At 42.0% G+C, this 20,554-nt stretch overlaps 2 protein-coding genes across 9 annotated transcripts in view; one reads left to right on the top strand and one right to left on the bottom strand.

The window, feature by feature from the left end:
- Nucleotides 1-20,554, top strand: part of SLC9C2 (solute carrier family 9 member C2 (putative)) — an 86,772-nt gene that overhangs the window by 64,541 nt on the left and 1,677 nt on the right. For 3 of the 8 annotated variants that reach the window (XM_045048624.1, XM_045048621.1, XM_045048627.1), the window contains 6 exons: nucleotides 4,601-4,699; nucleotides 7,646-7,813; nucleotides 9,941-10,072; nucleotides 15,308-15,493; nucleotides 16,951-17,035; nucleotides 19,369-19,698. In XM_045048624.1, coding sequence (XP_044904559.1) covers nucleotides 4,601-4,699; nucleotides 7,646-7,813; nucleotides 9,941-10,072; nucleotides 15,308-15,493; nucleotides 16,951-17,035; nucleotides 19,369-19,502 — 804 coding nt within the window. In that variant the 3' untranslated portion in view covers nucleotides 19,503-19,698. Of the gene's footprint in view, nucleotides 1-4,600; nucleotides 4,700-7,645; nucleotides 7,814-9,940; nucleotides 10,073-15,307; nucleotides 15,494-16,950; nucleotides 17,036-19,368; nucleotides 19,699-20,554 lie in introns of those variants that run through there. The other 5 variants (XM_045048622.1, XM_019821631.3, XM_019821630.3 and 2 more) reach the window with 5 other exon arrangements.
- On the bottom strand, nucleotides 8,379-9,010 carry LOC102900401 (60S ribosomal protein L23a-like; the record flags this gene model as incomplete). Its single annotated transcript, XM_045048870.1, is given in 1 exon segment — nucleotides 8,379-9,010. A coding segment is annotated over 1 exon segment (534 nt), but the record flags the coding sequence as incomplete, so codon positions are not given.

The raw sequence follows: 20,554 nt of genomic DNA, 5'->3' as shown, positions 1-20,554 counted from the left end.
TGTGTTCAAGGAACATCCCCAGAGCCCCTGTGGCAGAAGCAGTGATGGCAGGACCAGGTGAAGTTGGAGAAGTAATGGAGCCTGAGTTTGTACAACTCTGCAGGCCATTGTAAGGGGTTTGGCTTTTACTCTGAATTCAATGAAAACTTAAGAGAAGGTTTTGAACAGAGATGTGGTATGATCTCACGTACATTTCAAAATGACCACCTTGGGGATGTCTGGGTGGCTCAGTCAGTTAAGTGTCTGACTCTTGATTTTGGCTCAGGTCATGACCTCATGCACTGACTGTGTGGAGCCTGCTTGGGATTCTCTCTCTCTCCCTCTCTCTGACCCTCCCTGGTTTGCATGTGTGTGTACACATGTGTGTATTCTTTCTCTCTCCCAAAACAAATAAATAAACTTAAAAAAAAATTACCACCTTACCACTATGTTGAGAATAGGTTGGTAAGGGGTCAAGGGAAAGCCAGAAGCAAGAGTGATGGTGGTTTGGATTAGTGAAAGTGACGAGTGGTCAGACTCTTGATGTGTTTTGGAAGGTACAGCTGATAGGTGCTGATGGAAGGAGTGTTAGAGAGGATGACTTCTGGGATTTTAGTCTGAAAATAGGAATGGAGTTCCTGTTGACTCAAGTGCAGAAGAGAAGATTTATATGGAGGGCACAGGAGTTTGATTCTGAATGAGTTAAATTTGAGAAAGTGTTGAGACATCCAAATGGAGATGTTGAGTAGGCGGTAAGATACATACTGGAATTCAGGTGGCAGGCCAAACGGGAGATAGGTATTTTGGAGTTTTCAGCATAGAGATAGTATTTAATATATGGAGACTTGATGAGATAAGTTAAGGAATTATTATGGACATCCAAGGATTGAGTCCTGGGCTATCCAACATTTAGAGTGGAAATGATGAGGAATTAGCAAAACGGATAGGAAAGAGATGAGATTTGTGGTTACCAGAGGCAGAGGATAGGGGGAGGGAAAATGGAAGGAAGATAGTCAAAGGGTACAAACTTCTAAGTTATAAACAAGTACTAGGAATGTGCTATACAACATGATGACCATAGGTATTAGCATTGCTGCATGGTATATTTGAAAGTTGCTAAGAGATTAAATCCTAAAAGTTCTCATCACAAGGAAAAAATTGTTTTTGTAACTAGATGAGGTAATGGATGTTAACTAAACTTGTGGTAATCGTTTCATAATATATGTATGTCAAGTCATTATGTGGTATTCCTTAAACCGGAACAGGGCTGTATGTCAATTACATCTCAATAAAACTGGGGGCGGGGGGAAGAATTGAGGAGTAATCCATCATGTGGGAGGAAAACTAAAAGAGAGTGGTGTTCCAGAAGCCAAGTGAAAAAAGTATTTCATAAAGGGGAAAGTAAGCAACCATGTCAAATGAGGCTGAGATCAAATAAGAAGAAGATTAGAAATTGACTATTAGATTTAATAATGTGGAGGTCAGGGGCGCCTGGGTGGTGCAGTCGGTTAAGCCTCTGACTTCAGCCAGGTCACGATCTCGCGGTCCGTGAGTTTGAGCCTGGCGTCAGGCTCTGGGATGATGGCTCAGGGCCTGAAGCCGGTTTCCGATTCTGTGTCTCCCTCTCTCTCTGCCCCTCCCCCGTTCATGCTATGTCTCTCTCTCTCTGTCCCAAAAATAAATAAATAAACGTTGAAAAAAAATTAAAAAAAAAATAATGTGGAGGTCAGATTTTTTAGATCTGAATTTTTATGTGAAATTTCCAAATTTTAAAAATTTGGCACACATTAAAAATTTAAAAATATCCCGCAGGCCAAACAAAAAACATCCTTGGATTGGATGTGACCCATAGACCACTAGTTTGTGGTTCTAGTTTTAAATGGCTATAGTATAAATTATAAGATTTATAGCTTTTTCATCAACCTGTTACAACCTCTGTTAGATTTTTAGAATCAGGAAGACTCTGTGAGAAAGAATGGCATTTGTTTTACCATAAATTTGGTTGTACCATATTTTGTGATCTAGGCACGTAGTAAAGCATCTGTTTGTCCACAATGAGGACATTTTCCTTGTTTTCTAGAAAGATAGCAATCATAATGAAGTTCTACTGAGCTTTGAATATCTGATTCCTTTCTTGATATACCAATGTTTTCTTCCTATCAGAAATTTTTTAATTTTTCTTCTGAATTGATTTCAAATGTACTGAATTAAGACTCCTTTGGTTGAAAGTAACAAGAGCTAGGGGCACCTGGATGGCTCATTCGGTTGGGCGTCCAGCTTTGGCTTAGGTCATGACCTTTTGGCTTACGACTTCTAGCCCTGTGTTGGGCTCTGTGCTGACAGCTCAGAGCCTGGAGCCTGCTTTGGACTCTGTCTCTCTCTCTCTCTCTCTCTCTGCCCCTCTTGCTCATGCTCTCTGCCTCTCAAAAATTAAAAAAAAAATTTTTTTTTAATTAAAAAAAAGTAACAATAGCTTACTTGAATTAGTTTAAGCAAAGGGGAAGTTGACTGAAAAGACAAGGTGGTGGTATATAGAAGCTACTAAGAAATAGTTAGCTAACTAACCATGGGCAGGGTGGGATTCAGGCCAGTTTAGTAATATCAGTGGTGGGAATTTGTGGACCCTTCTTCTAGCACTTGGATATCATGGCTCAGTTCTCAATTCCCAGGCTTGTTGTCCCTCAGTTCCAATTCTTGAGAAAGAAGTCCAACTGGCTTAGCTTGGATCTGATGTCCTGCTTTGGGGAGCACAAGTGTGGCTGCAATAAGGAGGAAGAAACCTGATGTGATGGCCAAGGGCCGTAGTGGGTAGTTTGAAAAATAGATTGCAAATAAATGCGTGTGGGAGGTTGGTGATGGACTTGGACTGGGAAGCAGGTGTCTCTAAAGTGTTTCTTATAATTTGCATTCTCCTTAGTTTTGTTAAAATCCAATTTAAGATACAGTTAGAATTTTGTTCTTTGTAGGTAATAATTTTCACAAGTGTAATTAACTGACCACCCAGGGGAGGAATGCCAAAACCAATGAGAAGAAGCTAACTCTATAGATTAATGATTCATAGACACCTGAGGTGACTCTGTCACCACAACGTAACCTCCTTCCCATCCTTGACTTACCATGCCTCTGCAAGGCTGTTGGACCCTCTCTATCCCCTTACAGACTTCTATTACTCTATGTGGCCCCTTTCCTTAATATGTTGGGTCTTGATAGCCATTTCAATCCAATTTTACCAGGGTAAAAATTGTGATGAATCGGGAGTACACAGTCCAGGGATTGTGTGGCTAACTAGCTAAAATCCACAGGGTAAACAAAATAACACCCTTTATGGTAGACTGTGATTTCAAGTGTGGTTTCCATCACAGCTACAATGGTTAATTTTAACTACTCCTCCCTTCTTTCATTCTCCAGCCAGTGTGGTTAATTAGAAACCTAATAGTCTATAAAGAGAAGCCAGAAGTCAATGGTAGAAAATAAGGGTCTGAATAATACATAAGCTGGCTAATTGGTTTTATGTGACCTTTTTAAAAAAATCGTGAAGTTATCCATGAAGTGCATGAAGTAAAAAGTGAAAACTCATCACTCCTTACCCCACATTTAGAGATAACCACTATGAATGATTTCGAGATAGGTTTCCTATATATCTTTATAAAATGCAGATCTGTCACCCTAATTCCCCTGTTACAAACCCTTCCATGGCTCCTTTCTGGTTTTGGGGAAAAGCCCAAACTCTTTAATGTGCCTACAAGACCCTTCAAGACCTGGCTTTGGCTCACTTCTCCAGTCCTTTCTCTACTGGGGCTGTGTTATGACTTTTCATGGGCCCTGGCACTTTTGCCTTAGTCGGCCTCTTCCCCCATATAAAAGTACAAAAATTATACTTTATGACTGTGTTAGTATAAAGATGAATATATTGGTATTAAATGTTCTAGTATTAAAGCATTTCTTCCACCTAAAAGTTTTTTTTATTCCCTTCTGATTTTAAAATAAATGAAAATACTGTTATGAGTCCCTAATGTGTTGGGAACCCTAGGCACTATGCCTAGTGAAGCCTGTCTCCACCCCACCCTGCTGTGGCCACAGAATACCAAATCTTCTACAGTTACCCCAACTGTAGATACTCTATTTGCTTCTGGGTCTTTGCATATGCCGAATCCTCTGCCCTGAATGGGGTTCAACTCATTGTATCCTGCCTATCTGTTACCCTTCCTTCAGGCCTCAGCTTGGCTGTTCTTTCCCCTTTAAAGTCTTCACTGGACACCCAATACTGGGTCCTGTGGCCTTTCTGGACTTTGCCAGAGCATCCTGTTTCTTTCTCCTTTATCAGAAGTATCACACTTTATTGTAAACATCTACTCAACTGAGCACTTGTTGGGTGTTTCCATCAGTCACTGTGCCCGGTACAAATCACAAAGTCTACAATTTGCTTGCTTGTTCCTTTCTTTTAAAATAAAATTGATGAGGCATGTCAGCATATTATAATTCATTAACAAACCAAAGCATACAATTTGTGGAGTTTTTTTTTTTTCTACTTGAAACCCATTTCAGCTTTAACATCTTATTTCTATTTAGAAAAGTAAGCTATGAAACTTTCGTGTTGACTCCTTTTTTATTTTTCTTTCAGGAAAGAGCCAAACTTGCCTACTTCGACTATGGAGATGTCATTTGTAAAGAAGGTGAAATGCCACAAGGAATCTACTTAATTATTTCAGGAATGGCAATTGTAAGGGACTATTTATTGTTTACTAAAAATGTGCTTTGAAATATATGTGATTTTAACATAAGGGGAAATTTAGGAACCAGGAAAGTTTCATATTTTTAACATAATTTCTAAACGAAACCATTTCTGCTCAGAGTGAACACTACAGCTGAGAGATAATGATAATACCCAACATCTGAAAGGTGCTCCTCATTTAACAAAATGTTTTTATAGTCTTTGCTTATTCCTTGTGGCAATTCTGGGAGGAAGCAGTCTTTTCCATGATGTTCTGATAAACAACTTGGAGTGGTTGAGTTATCTCAAGGAAATGAGAGTCAAGAATGATGGGATGGACCACAATGTCAGATCCTTACTGAGGTCAAATAGGATGAGGTTTGAAAATATGACTTTTACCCGACCAGTAGGAGGCATTTGGTGACCAGAGAGAGAAAGAGGTCAGTAGAGTGAGGGGGACAAGAGTTCTTTGGAAACTGAATGCTGGTAGCTGAATACATGGGTGAGCCCCAGCTTATGGCCCAAATAATTCCTAGATCCTAAATGATGGTGACAAGTGACAAACCCTTAGTATAATACACATACTATATCTGGCTCTCTATTTTTTGAAGGGGTATTTCAGACCTTAAAAATATCAAAATTGATCATGGAAATAAACTGTTATGATAAGTATATTAGAATACTAACTAACACATATAGCCCTTATTAAATGTCTGGCACATTTCATTCATTCATTCATTCATTCATTCATTCATTCAATATTTACCTCATTACCACCACACAGTGGCACTATTCATTCTAGGCACAGAATTGACAAAACACACAAAAATCTCTGCCTTCTTAGAGTTTACTTTCTAGTACAGGCATAGGAGGAGATGGGATAATGAACAAAATAAGCAGTTAGATATACAGTATGTTAGAGGTGATTGAGAGATGAAGAAGTTAGTTGTAATTTTTTAAAGGGTGGTCAAAATGGCAATATACTATGACAATTAATCCTTATAATAACTTTTTTTTTTCATAGAAAAAAGCTGATGTACAGAGAATTAATTCGCTTGCCCCTGCAATGGCACATAGTAACAGGTCGAGAAAGGCTTTGAACCCATAGAGTTGGCCTCAGTAATGTCCTTAGCCATTATTCTATTCTGCTTCCAGTAGATGTGTCATGTTCCTATTAGAGTCATAACAAAAGTACACTGCTACCTGTATTGATTAAGTATGTCGAATCAAACACTTAAAAGCTGCAATGTACATTTTCCTTTGAGGAATTTTCCTGCAATGACTGGGCTAGTTAGGTCTTCTTAAAGTATAAGTCCAACAATATTTGGGCTGGAGATGTTATTAGTGTTTAATCGATGCCATAGCAACTCAGGACAAATTTAGCAGTTTAGATTATCTCATAGTTCAGAAGTCCTATGGGCTTAGTTGCTTTCTCTGCTTGAATCTCACAAGGCCAATATCAAAGGGTCAGTAGGGCAGTGTTCCCTTCTGGAAACTCTGAGGGCAGAATCAATTTCCAGATTCATTGAGGTTGTTGGTAGAATCCAGTTCCTTATGGCTAGAGGACAGACGTCCCTGCTTCTTTGCAGACTATCAGCCGGAATCCACCTCCAGCCCCCACACCTCCCTTCCATCTTTGCACGCAGAGCCCCCCCCCCCCCCACCATCTTAGAGCTGAAGTACAGCCAATCCCTCTCTTGATGCTGCATCTCTCTGATTGACTCTACTTCCTTTTCTACTTTTGGGGCTTGTATGATTACATTGACCCAGCAGCATAATCCAGAATTTTCTCTTTAGAGTCTGCTGATTCCTTCTGCAAAGTCCCTTCCCAAGCACTACCTAGATCAATGTTTGCTTGAATAACAAAGAGACAGGAATCTTGGAAGGAGGTCTTTAAATTCTACCTATAGATGTTATCTTCTTTTCTTGGTTGGTAAAAAGCCGAGATAGGGTTCACTGCTCAAAGAGCCTTTGAATTGCATTCAAAATTAAATTAGAAAAATGTCAAAGTCCTTTGGAAGCATGAATGCCTCTAAAAGTTTGAATGGTGATCACTGGCGGAGGGGGCATTTTCCTAGCAATTTCTTCAGTGACCCTCCATTCTCTGTTTCCTGGGTCCTGAAAAATAGCCTTCCTCTTTGATGTGCACAGCTCAACTTTCTGGAAAATCCTGTGATCCTGCTGGTCAGTTCCTGCAGCTTCCTCCTGAAATCTGATAGCTTTTTTATTTCCCCCACCCATGCCTATCCGTTCTTTTCCTAAAGTGACTCAGTCACCCTGTCTGTATTCTCCCTAAAAACTTGTTCTGTTGATGTCCCATGGAAATTACTAACCATTTTAAAGGGCGACTAGGTTGTGCTGAAATCATGGCTTGATTTGGAGGCATGTTAATTCTTGCTGTCTGATTTAGTCTTCTTCCACCAGAGGCACTAGCTCATTATAATAAGAATTTCTAATAGACTCGAAATGGCTGGTTGAGTTAGTTGCAGACAGCAATCACTACTTTTGGTGGGATTTTTATAGAAGGAAGGTGTAAGTCAGTAGAAAGTTGTAAACAGTCAGTTAAAAGTTGTAAATAGGGTCATCTGTGAAGATAAAGATTAGAAATGATCCTTCCTTTGGAGAATTGAAATGTGAAAGAAAATTGTGATTTTTTTGGGGGGGGTACCTTAATTCCTTTTTCACACCTGAAAGTGTAGTAAAGAATCTTTTCCTTCCTGGAGGGGTGGTGGGAGGGGGGATGGGCTAAATGGGTAAGGGGCATTAAGGAATCTACTCCTGAAATCATTGTTGCTCTATATGCTAACTAACCTGGGTGTAAATTAAAAACTTAATTAATTAATTAATTTTAGAAAAAGAATCTTTTCCTTCCATTGTTAATAATTGAAAGAAACAGTGGGAGCTCCTGTGGCTTGGTTTGGTGAAGGGTTTCTAATTTTGTATTTCCCTTTGCAGTTGCATAGCTCACCTCCTACCTTTGGAATAGACAGTAGCCTGAAGTCTGATAGAGAGTTCAAAACCATGTTTACAGAATACTGTACCAGTGGGGACGTCATTGGAGAGCTGAGCTGTCTGCTTAAGCGTGAAATTGAATATACTGCCATTTGTGAAACTATTTTACAGGTAAGAAACTGGTTCTGTCTGTATTGTGGGCTATTAGTTAATTCTTCCTGAAGTAAATAAGGAATACCAGAATCTTTTCTTCCTTTGGGTTCCGTTATCTTATGCAGCCACCTACCCAGCTATTGTGAAGCAGTGTAGACTAGCTGAGAAAAGATTTAGTGTCTCACATCCTGGCTGTGGGACCTGGAGTGAGATATTTTAATCTCTTTGTGTCTTAGTATCCTTGTTTATTAAAAGAGAGAATGTCTAGCTTTGACATTACGAAGATTAGGAAAATGTCTAAGTGCATGGCATGTATAGACACTCAATAAATGGCCACCATTATGAAAGTAGTATTTTTTAAAGAATATTTGTTTTTTTAAAAAAATTTTTAATGTTTATTTATTTTTCAGAGAGAGACAGAGCACGAGCGGGGGAGGGGCAGAGAGAGAGGGAGACACAGAATCCAAAGCAGGCTCCAGGTTCTGAGCTGTCAGCACAGAGCCCGATGTGGGGCTTGAACTCACAAATCATGAGATCATGACCTGAGCCAAAGTTGGCTGCTTAACTAACTGAGCCACCCAGGCCCCTAATTGTTTTTTTTTATTGTTATTTATGTACTATTATTATTATTTTTTTTATGTTGAAAAAATTTAGATTTAGATTTAGCCAGCCGGACTCAGTTTAGATGATCCCAATTTTGTTGGCAACATCCAAAGCATCATACTCAGGAGCCAGTTGAACATATGCTTTCTTTTCTCCATCGGACCTGATCAGAGTGTTGACCTTGGCCACATCCATGTCATAGAGCTTCTTCACGGCCTGTTTGATCTGGTGCTTGTTAGCCTTGACATCCACAATGAACACAAGAGTGTTGTTGTCTTCTATTTTCTTCATGGCTGACTTGGTAGTCAGAGGGAACTTGATGATGGCATAGTGGTCAAGCTTGTTTCTTCTGGGGGCGCTCTTTCAAGGATATTTGGGCTGCCTTCAGAGATGCAGTGTCTTGGGCCATCGGAATGTAGGTGACGTGCAGATCTTTTTTTTATGACTGTGGACGCCTTTCAGCACTGCTTTCTTGGCCTTCAGAGCCTTTGCTTTAGCTTCAGCTTTGGGAGGGGCAGGGTCCAGAGTCTTAGGGGTGCGTGGGACAGAAGGGAATGTTGCTTTATCAGTTTCATACCATTTAGTTTCTGGAAGAGGACAGGAGGGATGAATTTAGTCACAAGGTTGAAGTGAAGTCACTGAAGTCCATGTAGCTTGAATTCTTAAAGAGCAGTCTTCCATATTCAGGTAAGCAGTTGGCCTCTGGAAACAAATCCTGTGAATCAGTCTATAGCCAACATGCAGGGGTACAAGAGCACCCAGAGTGGGGCCCCAAGTCAGGTTCCACCACCCACTGCTGACAAAATCCAAAGGCAGAGAGACATGAGGGATGGTGAAACAAGAAAAAAATTTATTTCAGTGAGGCCAACACCAGGAAGATAGTGGATTAGCAGCTCAAAGATGATCTCCAATGTGCTGAAATACTTCTGGGTTTATATAAGGAAAATGTGGGGCAAAGGTGGATGGGTGTGAGCAGGTGGACTGTGAAGGTCAAATCCATCACTGTCTTAGAGTTAATCACAGGTGGGGTCTTGCTGGCTCAGAGCAGTTCCTATTGTTTGAGGGGGTAGTTTCATTCCCAACTAAGGATGCTTTGTCCCCAAGGCCTTCAGCCTGAGCCAAGAGACAAGCTGGAAAGAAAAACCCAACTAGAAGTCTGAGGTCAAAATTGAGGCAGCAGGAGTCCTCTTTTGAGCCCACTTCACCTACTGTGGCAGTAAAATAGATAAGTTTATGTGGCTTACTTCCTGAATCTTGGGCTCATGAGCTGTATCCTTTACCATAGCTATTGACTGGTATATATTTTCCTGGCTTATCACTAAGTGTATGCTTTAATTGAACTGTAAATTTTATCATCTTACATATAGCAAACAATTTCTCCACAGTACAATGCTTTTAAATGGCAGAGTATCATAATTTTACTAGAGTTGATGGTTTTTCTAAGGGGTCAGGTGAAGATTAAATCTATAGGCACCTTGTCTTCTGATGGCCTTATAATTTAGTTGTGAATCAAGCTTGCTGCTCGATATCTTGTGGTTTCAGGCCTGCTTTATCTCCCTGGAGGATTTGTATGAAGGCTTTGATGTCTTCTGGCCATCCTTGGAATATAAAATATGGCTAAAGCTTGCACTCAGTATTGCCTATCAGTATTTTGAATCAAGTCTCATTGATGAGGTAAGTTATAGGATTAAAATATGAATGGACTTTTATTTACTTTTTACGAAATGCATATCATATTTTTGAGACAGAGACAGAAAGGAAGGTTGTATCTGATATTCTAAAATGAGATTCTAGAATTTTAACCACACTTGTTCTGACTTCCTGCAGATCTTCAGTTCTCTTGTCACAGCAGAGTTTCCAGGCTACCTGCAGTCAGGCCTTAAAAAAACAGATTCAGCAAATATGAAATAGGCAGATTCCCAAGAACTAGGAACTTATATTTTGTGTGTGCTTTCGGGCTTTGGCATTTTTAAAAAAGCCCCCGGGTGTTTCGAATGTGCATCCAGGGATGAGAACACTGCTCTAAACTCTGTCAATAGGGAATACAAGAGGAATAGCAGTTTTCTGGAGGAAATAATGGTTCCTTTTCACTAATATACAAAAACATAATGACTTCTGCTTTCAAGCTCGAAATCCCCGGCATTATGAGCCAATCTACTCAGACCCAGGTAGATGCTAATTGAGTTTCCTCTTTGGACTGGGTGCTTTTTCTATGCAGCTTTTTGAATGATCTGAGTGAGGACTGATTGGCGTAGTGTTTCTTTCTTTTAAAAAAAATTTTTTTTAGTGTTTATTTATTTTGAGAGATAGAGCACAAACAGGGGCAGAGAGAGAGGGAGACACAGTGTGACAGCAAATACTTGGTGCCCAGGAAGAGACAAGCCACGCACACTTGGGGAATCAGGAAAAGACTGTTTACTGTGCACTGGTCCTGGCCCAGCGGAGTCACCTCCAAAGGCTGAGCCCTGAACCTTGGCATCAGCCTGTTATTATGGCTGGGATGGTAGCAGGTTGAGAGACAAAAGACAAAGGGGAGGGGGCACTTATCAGTAGTGCTATCTGCGCAGTTCATGGACACAGGAGGCAAACAAGATTGCAAAAGCCAAAAGTATGCAGGGGAGTATCCAGCTTCAGACATCTGGCTGGCCCCTTTTATCTTGTTTTTATTAGCTTTTCTTCTCAACAGAATCCGAAGCAGGTTCCAGGCTCCGAGCTGTCAGCACAGAGCTCAACGTGCTGGCTCAAACCCACGAACTGTGAGATCATGACCCAAGCCGAAGCTGGATGCTTAACCGACTGAGCTACCAAGGCATCCCTGGGGTGGTGTTTCTTATAGTCTCCTCTACCTATGTTAATATGAATCTACTGTCTTTTTAAAATCTTTATTGGGGTGACTGAGCCTCTTTTAGGAAATTTTTCTCCAACAAGTAATAGCATTGGCATAATTTACAATCCATATTTATATCCTATTTAATAATTATTTGAGCCCCTATTATAAGTTAGGAACTGGGAAAGTGACAGACCAGAGTTCAACAATGTTTGTTGCATCTCAGTAAAGTTAGACTGGATATGAATGTTGGGTTAAAAGATTCGCACGTCTGAAAAGAATGAGAAGACAAGTCACAGAGCGGGAGAAAATATATATTTGCAAAAGACACATCTGATACAGGACTGTTACCTAAAATATACAAATAACTTTTAAAACTCAACAATAGGAAAACAAATAACCCAATTAAAAAATGGGCCAAAGATCTTAACAGACCCCTCACCAAAGAAGATATACAGATGGTAAATAAACACGTTCTATCTACATCATATATCCTCAGAAAAATGCAAAATTGTGATTCCATTATGCACCTATTAGAATGGCCGACATTTGGAACATTGAAAGCCCCAAATGCTGGTGGGGATATAGGGCAACAGGAACTCTCATTCATTGCTGGTAGGAATGCAAAATGGTACAGCTACTTTGGAAGACAGTCTGGAGGTTTCTTATAAAACTGAACATACTCTTACCATATGATCCAGCAATCAGTATCCTTGATATTTACCCAAAGAAGTTGAAAACTTATGTTCACACAGAAATCTGAACATATATATTTATAGCAATTTTATTCGTAATTGCCAAAACTTGGAAACAACCAACAAAAATGTCCTTTAGTAGATGAATGGATAAATTCATTCCTCTGTGGTACATCCAGACAATGGAATATTATTCAGTGCTAAAAAGAAATGAACTTGGGGCTCCTGGGTGGCTCAGTTGGTTGAATGTCCAACTTCAGCTCAGGTCATAATCTCGCGGTTCGTGGGTTCAAGCCCCGTGTCAGGCTGTGTGCTGACAGCTCAGAGCCTGGAGCCTGCTTCGGATTCTGTGACTCCCTCTATCTCTGCGCCTCCCCTGCTTGTACTCTGTCTCTCTCTGTCTGTCTGTCTCTCTGTCTGTCTGTCTGTCTCTCTCAAGATATAAAATAAACATTAAAAGATTTTTAAAACATTTTTAAAAGGAAATGAACTGTCAAGCTGTGAAAAGCCATGGAAAAAAAACCTAGATGCATATTACCAAGTGAAAGAGGCCACCAGAAAAGGTTACACACTGTATGATTCCAATTGTAGGACATTCTGGAAAAGGCAAAACTATGGACACAATAAAAAGATCAGTGGTTGCTAGGAGTTGGGGCAGGAGGAATAAATAGAGGATGTTAGGACAGTGAAACCACTCTGCATGATACTATCACAATGGATACATGTCATTACACATTTATGCATAAAATTTGCAACACCAAGAGTGAACCCTAAAGTAAAACTCTGGACTTTGGCTGATTATGATGTGTCAGGGTAGGTTCATCAGTTGTAATAAATGTAACACTCTGGTGCCGGATATTGATAGTGGGGGAAATTATACACATGTGGAGGCTGGAGTATATAGGAAATCTTTATACCTGTCTCTCAGTTTTGCTGTGAACCTAAAACCACTCTAAAAAATTCTTTAAAAATTAGCATGTCATGCTAAGGAAGTCATGTTTCTTTACTATGTGGCAATAATTTTCAGAAAAATTTTAGTGGAAGGGCAAAAAGATTTAGATTCTTCTCCTTTCCTTTTGCTTTGCCTCTTCATGAGAAGGTGGACACGTTTAGGGTCTAGTATGAAACTCCAGAGGAGAGAATTAAGACCAATAGGTTGAAAGCGTACAGAGTCAGATTTGACTCAATAATAAGGTGAATGTCCTTTCATTTGTTTTTAATGTTTATTTATTTTTGAGAGAGAGAAACAGAGCATGAGCGGGGGAGGGGCAGAGAGAGAGGGAGACAGAATCTGAAGCAGGATCCAGACTCCGAGGTGTCAGCACAGAGCCCAATGCAGAGCTTGAAATCATGGACCGTGAGATCATGACCTGAGCTGAAGTCGGACCCTTAACCGACTGAGCTACCCAGGTGCCCCTCCTTTCATTTTTTAAGAAAACAATTTGAAAGCCATGCATATTTATTATCTAAATTAGAAAATACAGATACAAAACATAAGAAAATAGTAATAACCTTCTAGCCTGATTTTACTCCCCCAGAGAATCTCTATCTAACACTTTGGCTTATCTCCTTCTAGTCTTTTCCCATCAAAGAACTAGCCAATTAAGACTTTTAGAACCTATATAAAGAGGTTTAGAAACACTGATAAGCTTATGCAGCAAACCCTCCTCTAAATCATAGAACTCAAAATTTACATGAATTTAACAGCCAAAATAAGGAGCTTGGGTGATTCAGGCGGTTAAGCATCCAACCCTTGATCTTGGATCAGATCATGATCTCACGGTTCGTGGCTTCAAACTTCCACATTGGGCTCTGCACTGACAGTGTGAAACCTGCTTGGGATTCTCTCTCTCTCTCTCTCTCTCTCTCTCTCTCTCTCCCACTCTCTCTCTGCCCCTTCCCTGCTCACACTCTCTGTCTCTCAAAATAAATAAACTTAAAAAAAACCCAAGCATTAAAAAAAACAAAAAAGCTTATTTTTTAAAGATTTTCTCCTTGTAAAATTTTGGATATTTGCTAATGTTCTTATGCTTTTCATGCCCCAGGTGAGCTGCTGCTCTCAGCAGTTAAGTGTTCAGTCTGCCCATTAAGGACCAAGGTCTGAGGGCAGGGTCACATAGCTGTGCACAGAGTGAGGGCACTGTCCAGGGGATTCCTACTATGGGACTGACCTCTAAGCAGGTGTACTAGTTTGCTGGGGCTGCTGTCACAAAGTACCACAACCTGGGGGGCTTAAACAACAGAAATGTATTGTCTCATAGTACTTGAGGAGAAATCTGAAATCGAGGCGTTGGCAGGGTTGATTCCTACTAAGAGGTATGAGGGAGGGAGAATCTGGTCCAGGCCTCCTCTTTGACTTGGGGATGGCGGTCTTCATCCCACATGGAGTCCCCCTGTATGTGTACCTGTGTCCAAATCTCCCCCTGGCCTTTTTTTTTTTAAAGTAAGCTTTATACCCAGAATGGGATTTGAACTCAAGACCCTGACATCAAAAGCTGAATGCTCTATGGACTGAGCCAGCCAGGAGCTCCCAAATCTCCCTAAGGACATCAGCCATATTGAATTAGTTGTTCATCCTACTCCAGTATGACCTCATGTGAACTTAAACAATTATATCTGCAATGACCCCATTTCCAAATGAAGTCACATTCTTTATTTATTTTAAAAAAAATTTTAATGTTTATTTATTTTTGAGAGAGAGACAGTGAGAGCCAGGGAGGGGCACAGAGAGAGAGAGAGAGGGAGACACAGAATCCAAAACAGGCTCCAGGCTCCGAGCTGTCAGCACACAGCCTGATGCAGGGCTTGAACTCACGAACCGTGAGATCATGACCTGAGCTGAAGTTGGACGCTCAAGTGACTGAGCCACCCAGGTGCCCCAACAAAGTCACCTTCTAATGTACCAGGGGTCAGAACTTTAACATACGAATTTTGGGGGGACACAAGTCAACCCATACATAATAGCTCCCTTCCAGCTCTGAGGACTACAATGCTGAGCTTTGAAGTATGACTCAGACTCAGTATATTGCCTTGTTTTGTTTTAGCTTTTTGCCATTGTTTGTTCACTTGTTAAGTGGGGTGTATGCTTACTGCTTGGTAAAACTGAATCCACAAAGCATAGCTGACCACCCTGCTGAGGCTGATTGAGAGGTCATGCCAGCCTGTAAATCAGGCTGGCATCCATATCCAGGGCCACTAGTAGTAATGATGTAAAAACTCTTGAGTTATAATCTTGTCAGAGGCCATTCTGAACTCTAAATAAATTATTTCTGTTGGTCTTAGGGTCTATATGCCTTTTGACAAGCCTGTAAATCAGTGAGTTTGCTTTCTTCTTGATTCCATGTGTCATCTGGTATAATTCATAGAAAAAATGTCATTTTATTGTAGAACTTAGAGTTTCAGAAGTGTGCGGCGTTCAATCTGGCATATGTGGAGACTTTATCAAGCTATAATGAAATGGTCATCGATAATGTGACTATGAAATTTGTTATTATTGTGTATGGCAGTGTGATAGATACTAAGACAGAGGTACAATATCTTGCACCTTGCATTTTGCCTAAAACCTGTGAGCAGGTAAGGACCGTTATTTCTAAAGAGTCATTTGCTTTCCATGGTGCCCCATAAGTGACTTTAAAACTCAACTGACCACCCTAAAAAGAAATTTAACCTGTAGTTCTTACCGCCCTTAACAAAACAGTCAGAGCATGCTTAGGGCTTCCCATGTACAGTTGTGAGGGTTGGGCCCTACACAAGAGTGTGCCCGAGGGGGAACTGAGAGCTGGAATCTGCCTGCTCTCTGCTTGCCAAGCCATTTGCCCTGGAGTAGGGTTGTACCTCCCAAAGGATGGGAGACATTTTTCCTTAGTTCACACCGAGGAAACGACACCATATGCTAGTGTGGCTCTGAAGGGGTCTTCACTGGTTAGTAAGAAGAAAGTTGAGTAGGGGCCACATCACTTTGTTGCCACGTGAGGGGCTGTGAGCATACCTTGACAGTGGGCCCTGGATAGCACCATTCCATGGATCTGTGAGGGAGAAGAGTGTGAACACCAAGGGTGTGATAGGATGGGGTGGCAGGAAGGTGGAGCACAGGAGTGGGGAGGAGGAAGAGGGAGTGAGAAGAGCTGACCTGTCCTTAATCGGGTAGGACGTTTCTCCTCTTGAGGAGAGACCCTTTCTGCCGGTTCATTTATTAAATGAGAGGTTGTTAACTAAATGAAAAATGTATGTCTTGGAAAAGTTGGTAAACCTCCTAAAAAGTGCATTCGTCCCTTTCACAACATTATTATTTTGTACCTCTCAGCAATTCCGAGGATGACGGTAATTTAACTGTTTTTCTAATAGAAAATGAAAATGGCTTTAGCTTTGAAGTGGGGGGTGGGAGTGAGGCAGGGAACAGCAGGAGCTGTTTGGGATCAGGAATACTTGGGTGTAAAGCCTGGCCCTTGTGCCCACCAGTGTGTGAGCCATAGGTGACCTGCCTTCTGACCCTCAGTTTCCTATTCGTGAAGTTAGGATAACAGTTGTGGCCATCTCCTGAGGTTCTTGTGAGGATCGAGGGAGAGGGGACCTGGTATCTAGAAATGATAGTTATAATTGTTACTTGCACCCTACTTGCCTTCTGGGAGAGCAAATTTTGGAGGACACACAGGGCAAAAGTTCTGAGAAAAGTAGACAGTCCGCTGTCCGGGACGGCAGGGCCCTGAGCCCTTGGACATCCATGTAGGGATAAAAGCAATTGAATGTATGTTGGGGGTTTCCCTGTTTTCCCAAACAGAATTTCCATTCTGGTTACAAGTAAGGTGTGGAAAGTTCCTTCCTGATAATTGTAAATGTGCAAAAGGTAATTTTCTGGGCCAAGACTTCATGAAACCATGTTAGAGGGGATTTGAAATGAAAAAGATAGAGAGCTTAGGGTTGAAGCCCAGTTCTGAGTTTTGGCTTATTTCTTATATTCTTTGAAAAGGTTAGGAAGCAGCCAGCTTAGAGATCAAAGTCTGCTCTTTTGACTAACTTCTTTTCTTCTTTAGATTCAGGGAACTTCAGATTTAAGCAAGATGCTGGTTATCCAAGCATCCAAGCCTGCCAAAAATACCAATGACTCCAAAGTCATGGGTAAGGAGTAGCCCTTTCCGTGATAGGAAAACCATGAAACATTCATCTAATTCAAAGAAAATGATCTGAGGGTATTGCGTGGGTTTATCACCAGTCTCCATCCTTGGGCCCACCCTGGTCTCCATGTTACTTCTGGGAGGCCACCTGAGTCCTCCAGACGCTGAGGTAGCCTTTCTCTCTCCCGTCCCTTCCTTCACAGCTGGTGTAGAGCAGCTTCTGTGTGGTACTCTGTTCCCGTCCTGGCGGGCTGGAGACCCACTGTGCTGCTGGGGGTAAAGCAGGAATGGGGCGGGCATAGACTTTCTCACAGTGCGTCCAGGGGTGGAGAGCTGGTGTGTTCCCAACAATCAAGGGGAATATGGAACCTGAACCAGGCTCTTTGACTACTCCAAACCAGTCGCAGCCACAACTCAGTTCTCTTGCTTGAGGTGCGCTTCCATAGTTACGACCTAATTACAATCGCTAAACGTGTATTAGTGCCCCGCTGCATGTATCACGGTGCTAAGCAATATTACTGAGCAGATGAGGTAGCAAGGCCTTGCTCTAGAGAAAATGCGCTGAAATCTTTCACGTAGTGCTCGGCACCCCTGCCTTGCCAAGCCCAGTGTTTTCATTTCCCCAACTGCCGGAGCTCGGAACCAGGCAGCCTTAATATGCGTCTCTAATTGGCACCATCCTGGTGTTTCTGACCCGCATGATCTGCTAGCTTAGAGGTTATGCAGTTCTTCACGAATTGTTACTTCGGGGGGAGGGGCTTACATGATTTCAAACTGCGTGCAGAAAGTGCATTTTATTAATATTTTATACCTCATTTCTCATTTGCACGATTCTTTTTTTTTTTCAACGTTTTTTTTTTTGTTGTTGTTGTTTTTTTTTTTTTTTGGGACAGAGAGAGACAGAGCATGAATGGGGGAGGGGCAGAGAGAGAGGGGAGACACAGAATCAGAAACAGGCTCCAGGCTCTGAGCCATCAGCCCAGAGCCTGACGCGGGGCTCGAACTCACGGACCGCGAGATCGTGACCTGGCTGAAGTCGGACGCTTAACCGACTGCGCCACCCAGGCGCCCCATCATTTGCACGATTCTTGTAAGACGCAGCCCCATCGTGTGCTGGGCACTGTGCCAAGCGCTAGGCGGTGAGCAAGCCAAACCAGGTGTCTGCCCTTGTGAGGAGGAGAGACATTCAATAAGTGATTCCACTTCTGCCCTAGCAGCAAATTCAACCTCAGGCATTCTTGTAGCTTACTTTCTAGGCCCTGTTCTGGGGTCACGTGCAGCACTTGATTTGGGGGAGTTCTCTGTGTTCCCAGCTCTCCTGTCCAAGCTGGCTTAACACTGAGATAGTCGTTACCCCTAGCCCTCACAGTGTCTTCAGTTTGCCTTTCACAGCACCCTTGGGGCACCGGGGTCTAGGGTTTGGAGCTCAGGGCCTAGCGTCAGCCCCCTTGGGGCACCCTGAGGGCTTTTGAGTCAGAGATCTTAGCACTGCCAGAAGCAGGGTACAGGTCCTCCTCTGTTCCTGGGCCTGTAGGCCTCTCTCTTTCTTCGGGCTCTCTGCAATCACTTTTAGACCAAGGGTAATATATCATGCTGTATTTCCCGATGAATTTGGAACGAGAATCATAAATGGTAGGTCAGTGCACTGGATTGGACCCACATATATGTTTTCTTTTAAAAATTTAAAATAAGTTGCAGGGGTTGCCTGGGTAGCTAGGTCGGTTGGGCGTCTGACTTCAGCTTGGGTCATGATCTCGTGGTCCATGAGTTTGAGCCCCTCGTCGGGCTCTGTGCTGACAGCTTGGAGCCTGGAGCCTGCTTCTGGTTCTGTGTCTCCCACTCTCTCTGCCCCTGCCCCCCTCACACTCTGTCTCTCTCACTCTCAAAAATGAATAAATGTTAAAAAAAAATTTAAAAATTTAGAATAAGTTGCAAAAGATGAACATCGACAAATTTCACATAAAAAAAATCCAGATTTTGAGCTTTTCTTGAAAAACTCAGAAAGTCTGCTAACACTTGGGCCTCGTTCCTGTATGTAGCAACATTCAGAGCTGGTTGTGGGGGAAGCAGATAATGTGCAGTTTGCCACAGTCCACATCTCACCCTCTTGTCTTAGGTATGGCCTGCTTCCTCTTTTATGTGACCTCCTTGTTCTCATTTGAGTTTGTCGGCCCTTCCATTAGGTTCTGGGGACTCTAAGAGCAAACGCTGTTGAGGGAAGAAAGGGAAGAAAGTAAAGAGCTCATATGAAAAGGGGGGAAGGGAGACCTAGAGAGAAAGCAAATTGATATTTCAGAATATTCTTCTGCTACCTTTACTCTTAAATTCCTAATTTAGTTTTTCTGTCTGATGCATGTATTTGGATTGGTTCAGTCAACACTGGTCTTCGAACGACCCACAGAGAATATAATTGGAAGAGAAAAAAGGAGGTAAGAAACTTGACACATGGATTAGATTTTGTCTTACTGTGAATATTAAGCCACATAGCTGGAATCAGTTGTGAAGCCAAGTAGCAAAATGTAGGTGGTAAGAAAAGAGATTCATAGTGGCAGCTCATTAATTTAGAAAAATTGGGATAAAACTCACCTGGATTATTAAAAATATTTTTTGAATATTTATTCATTTTTAAAAATTTTTTAAATTTTTATATTTATTTATTTTTGAGAGAGAGGGAGAGACAGAACGTGAGCAGGGGAGGGGCAGAGAGAGAGGGAGACACAGAATCCGAAGCAGGATCCAGGCTCTGAGCTGTCAGCCCAGAGCCGGATGCGGGGCTCAAACCCATGAACCGCGAGATCACGACCTGAGCCAAAGTCGGACACTCAGCCGACTGAGCCACCCAGGCGCCCCTGAATGTTTATTCATTTTTGAGAGAGAGAGAGAGAGAGAGAGAGAGAGAGCAAGCGGGGGAGGGACAGAGAGTGAAGGAGACACAGAAACCGAAGCAGGCTCCAGGCTCCAAGCTGTCAGCACAGGGTTCGAACACACAAACTGTGAGACCATGACCTGAGCCAAAGTTGGGCACTTCACCGACTGAGCCACCCAGGCGTCCCTCACCTGAATTATTTAAAGATGAAAATGATAGAATGTTTCTGGAAGATGTGATTTCCCCCAGGCTGCCCCCACGCTCTGGCTCAGTTTCCCCCTGTGCACCTCCTTCCCAGTAGCTCAGTAGTAGGGATCTATGGGTTAGGGATGGGGAGGGTCATGCCATGCGCACAAACTAGATGTTAGCACCCACAGGCCTGTTCCTCTCCGTGTGGAGTGTGTATTCCCTGAGGATGTGGGTGCTGTGCCCGGGGGATGTGCAGCCACAGGCTCATCCAGGGCATCTTCCTAGAGTATGAGTTTTACTTGGTGCTCTTTTAAACAGAGGAAACTCATTTAACCATTAGATTCTTTAAAATGTTTTATATTAAAACACACATGGAGTAGGATGACAAATTTGCATGAATTTTTAAGATAAAATAGAAGACTTCAGGCCATTTTATTATGGAGAGTCACTTAGGTTTTGCCCTGACAT

This window comes from Felis catus, chromosome F1 (genome assembly GCF_018350175.1).
Source record: "Felis catus isolate Fca126 chromosome F1, F.catus_Fca126_mat1.0, whole genome shotgun sequence".
Classification (NCBI taxonomy): Eukaryota; Metazoa; Chordata; class Mammalia; order Carnivora; family Felidae; genus Felis; species Felis catus.
This window is presented reverse-complemented; position numbering and strand designations above follow the sequence as displayed.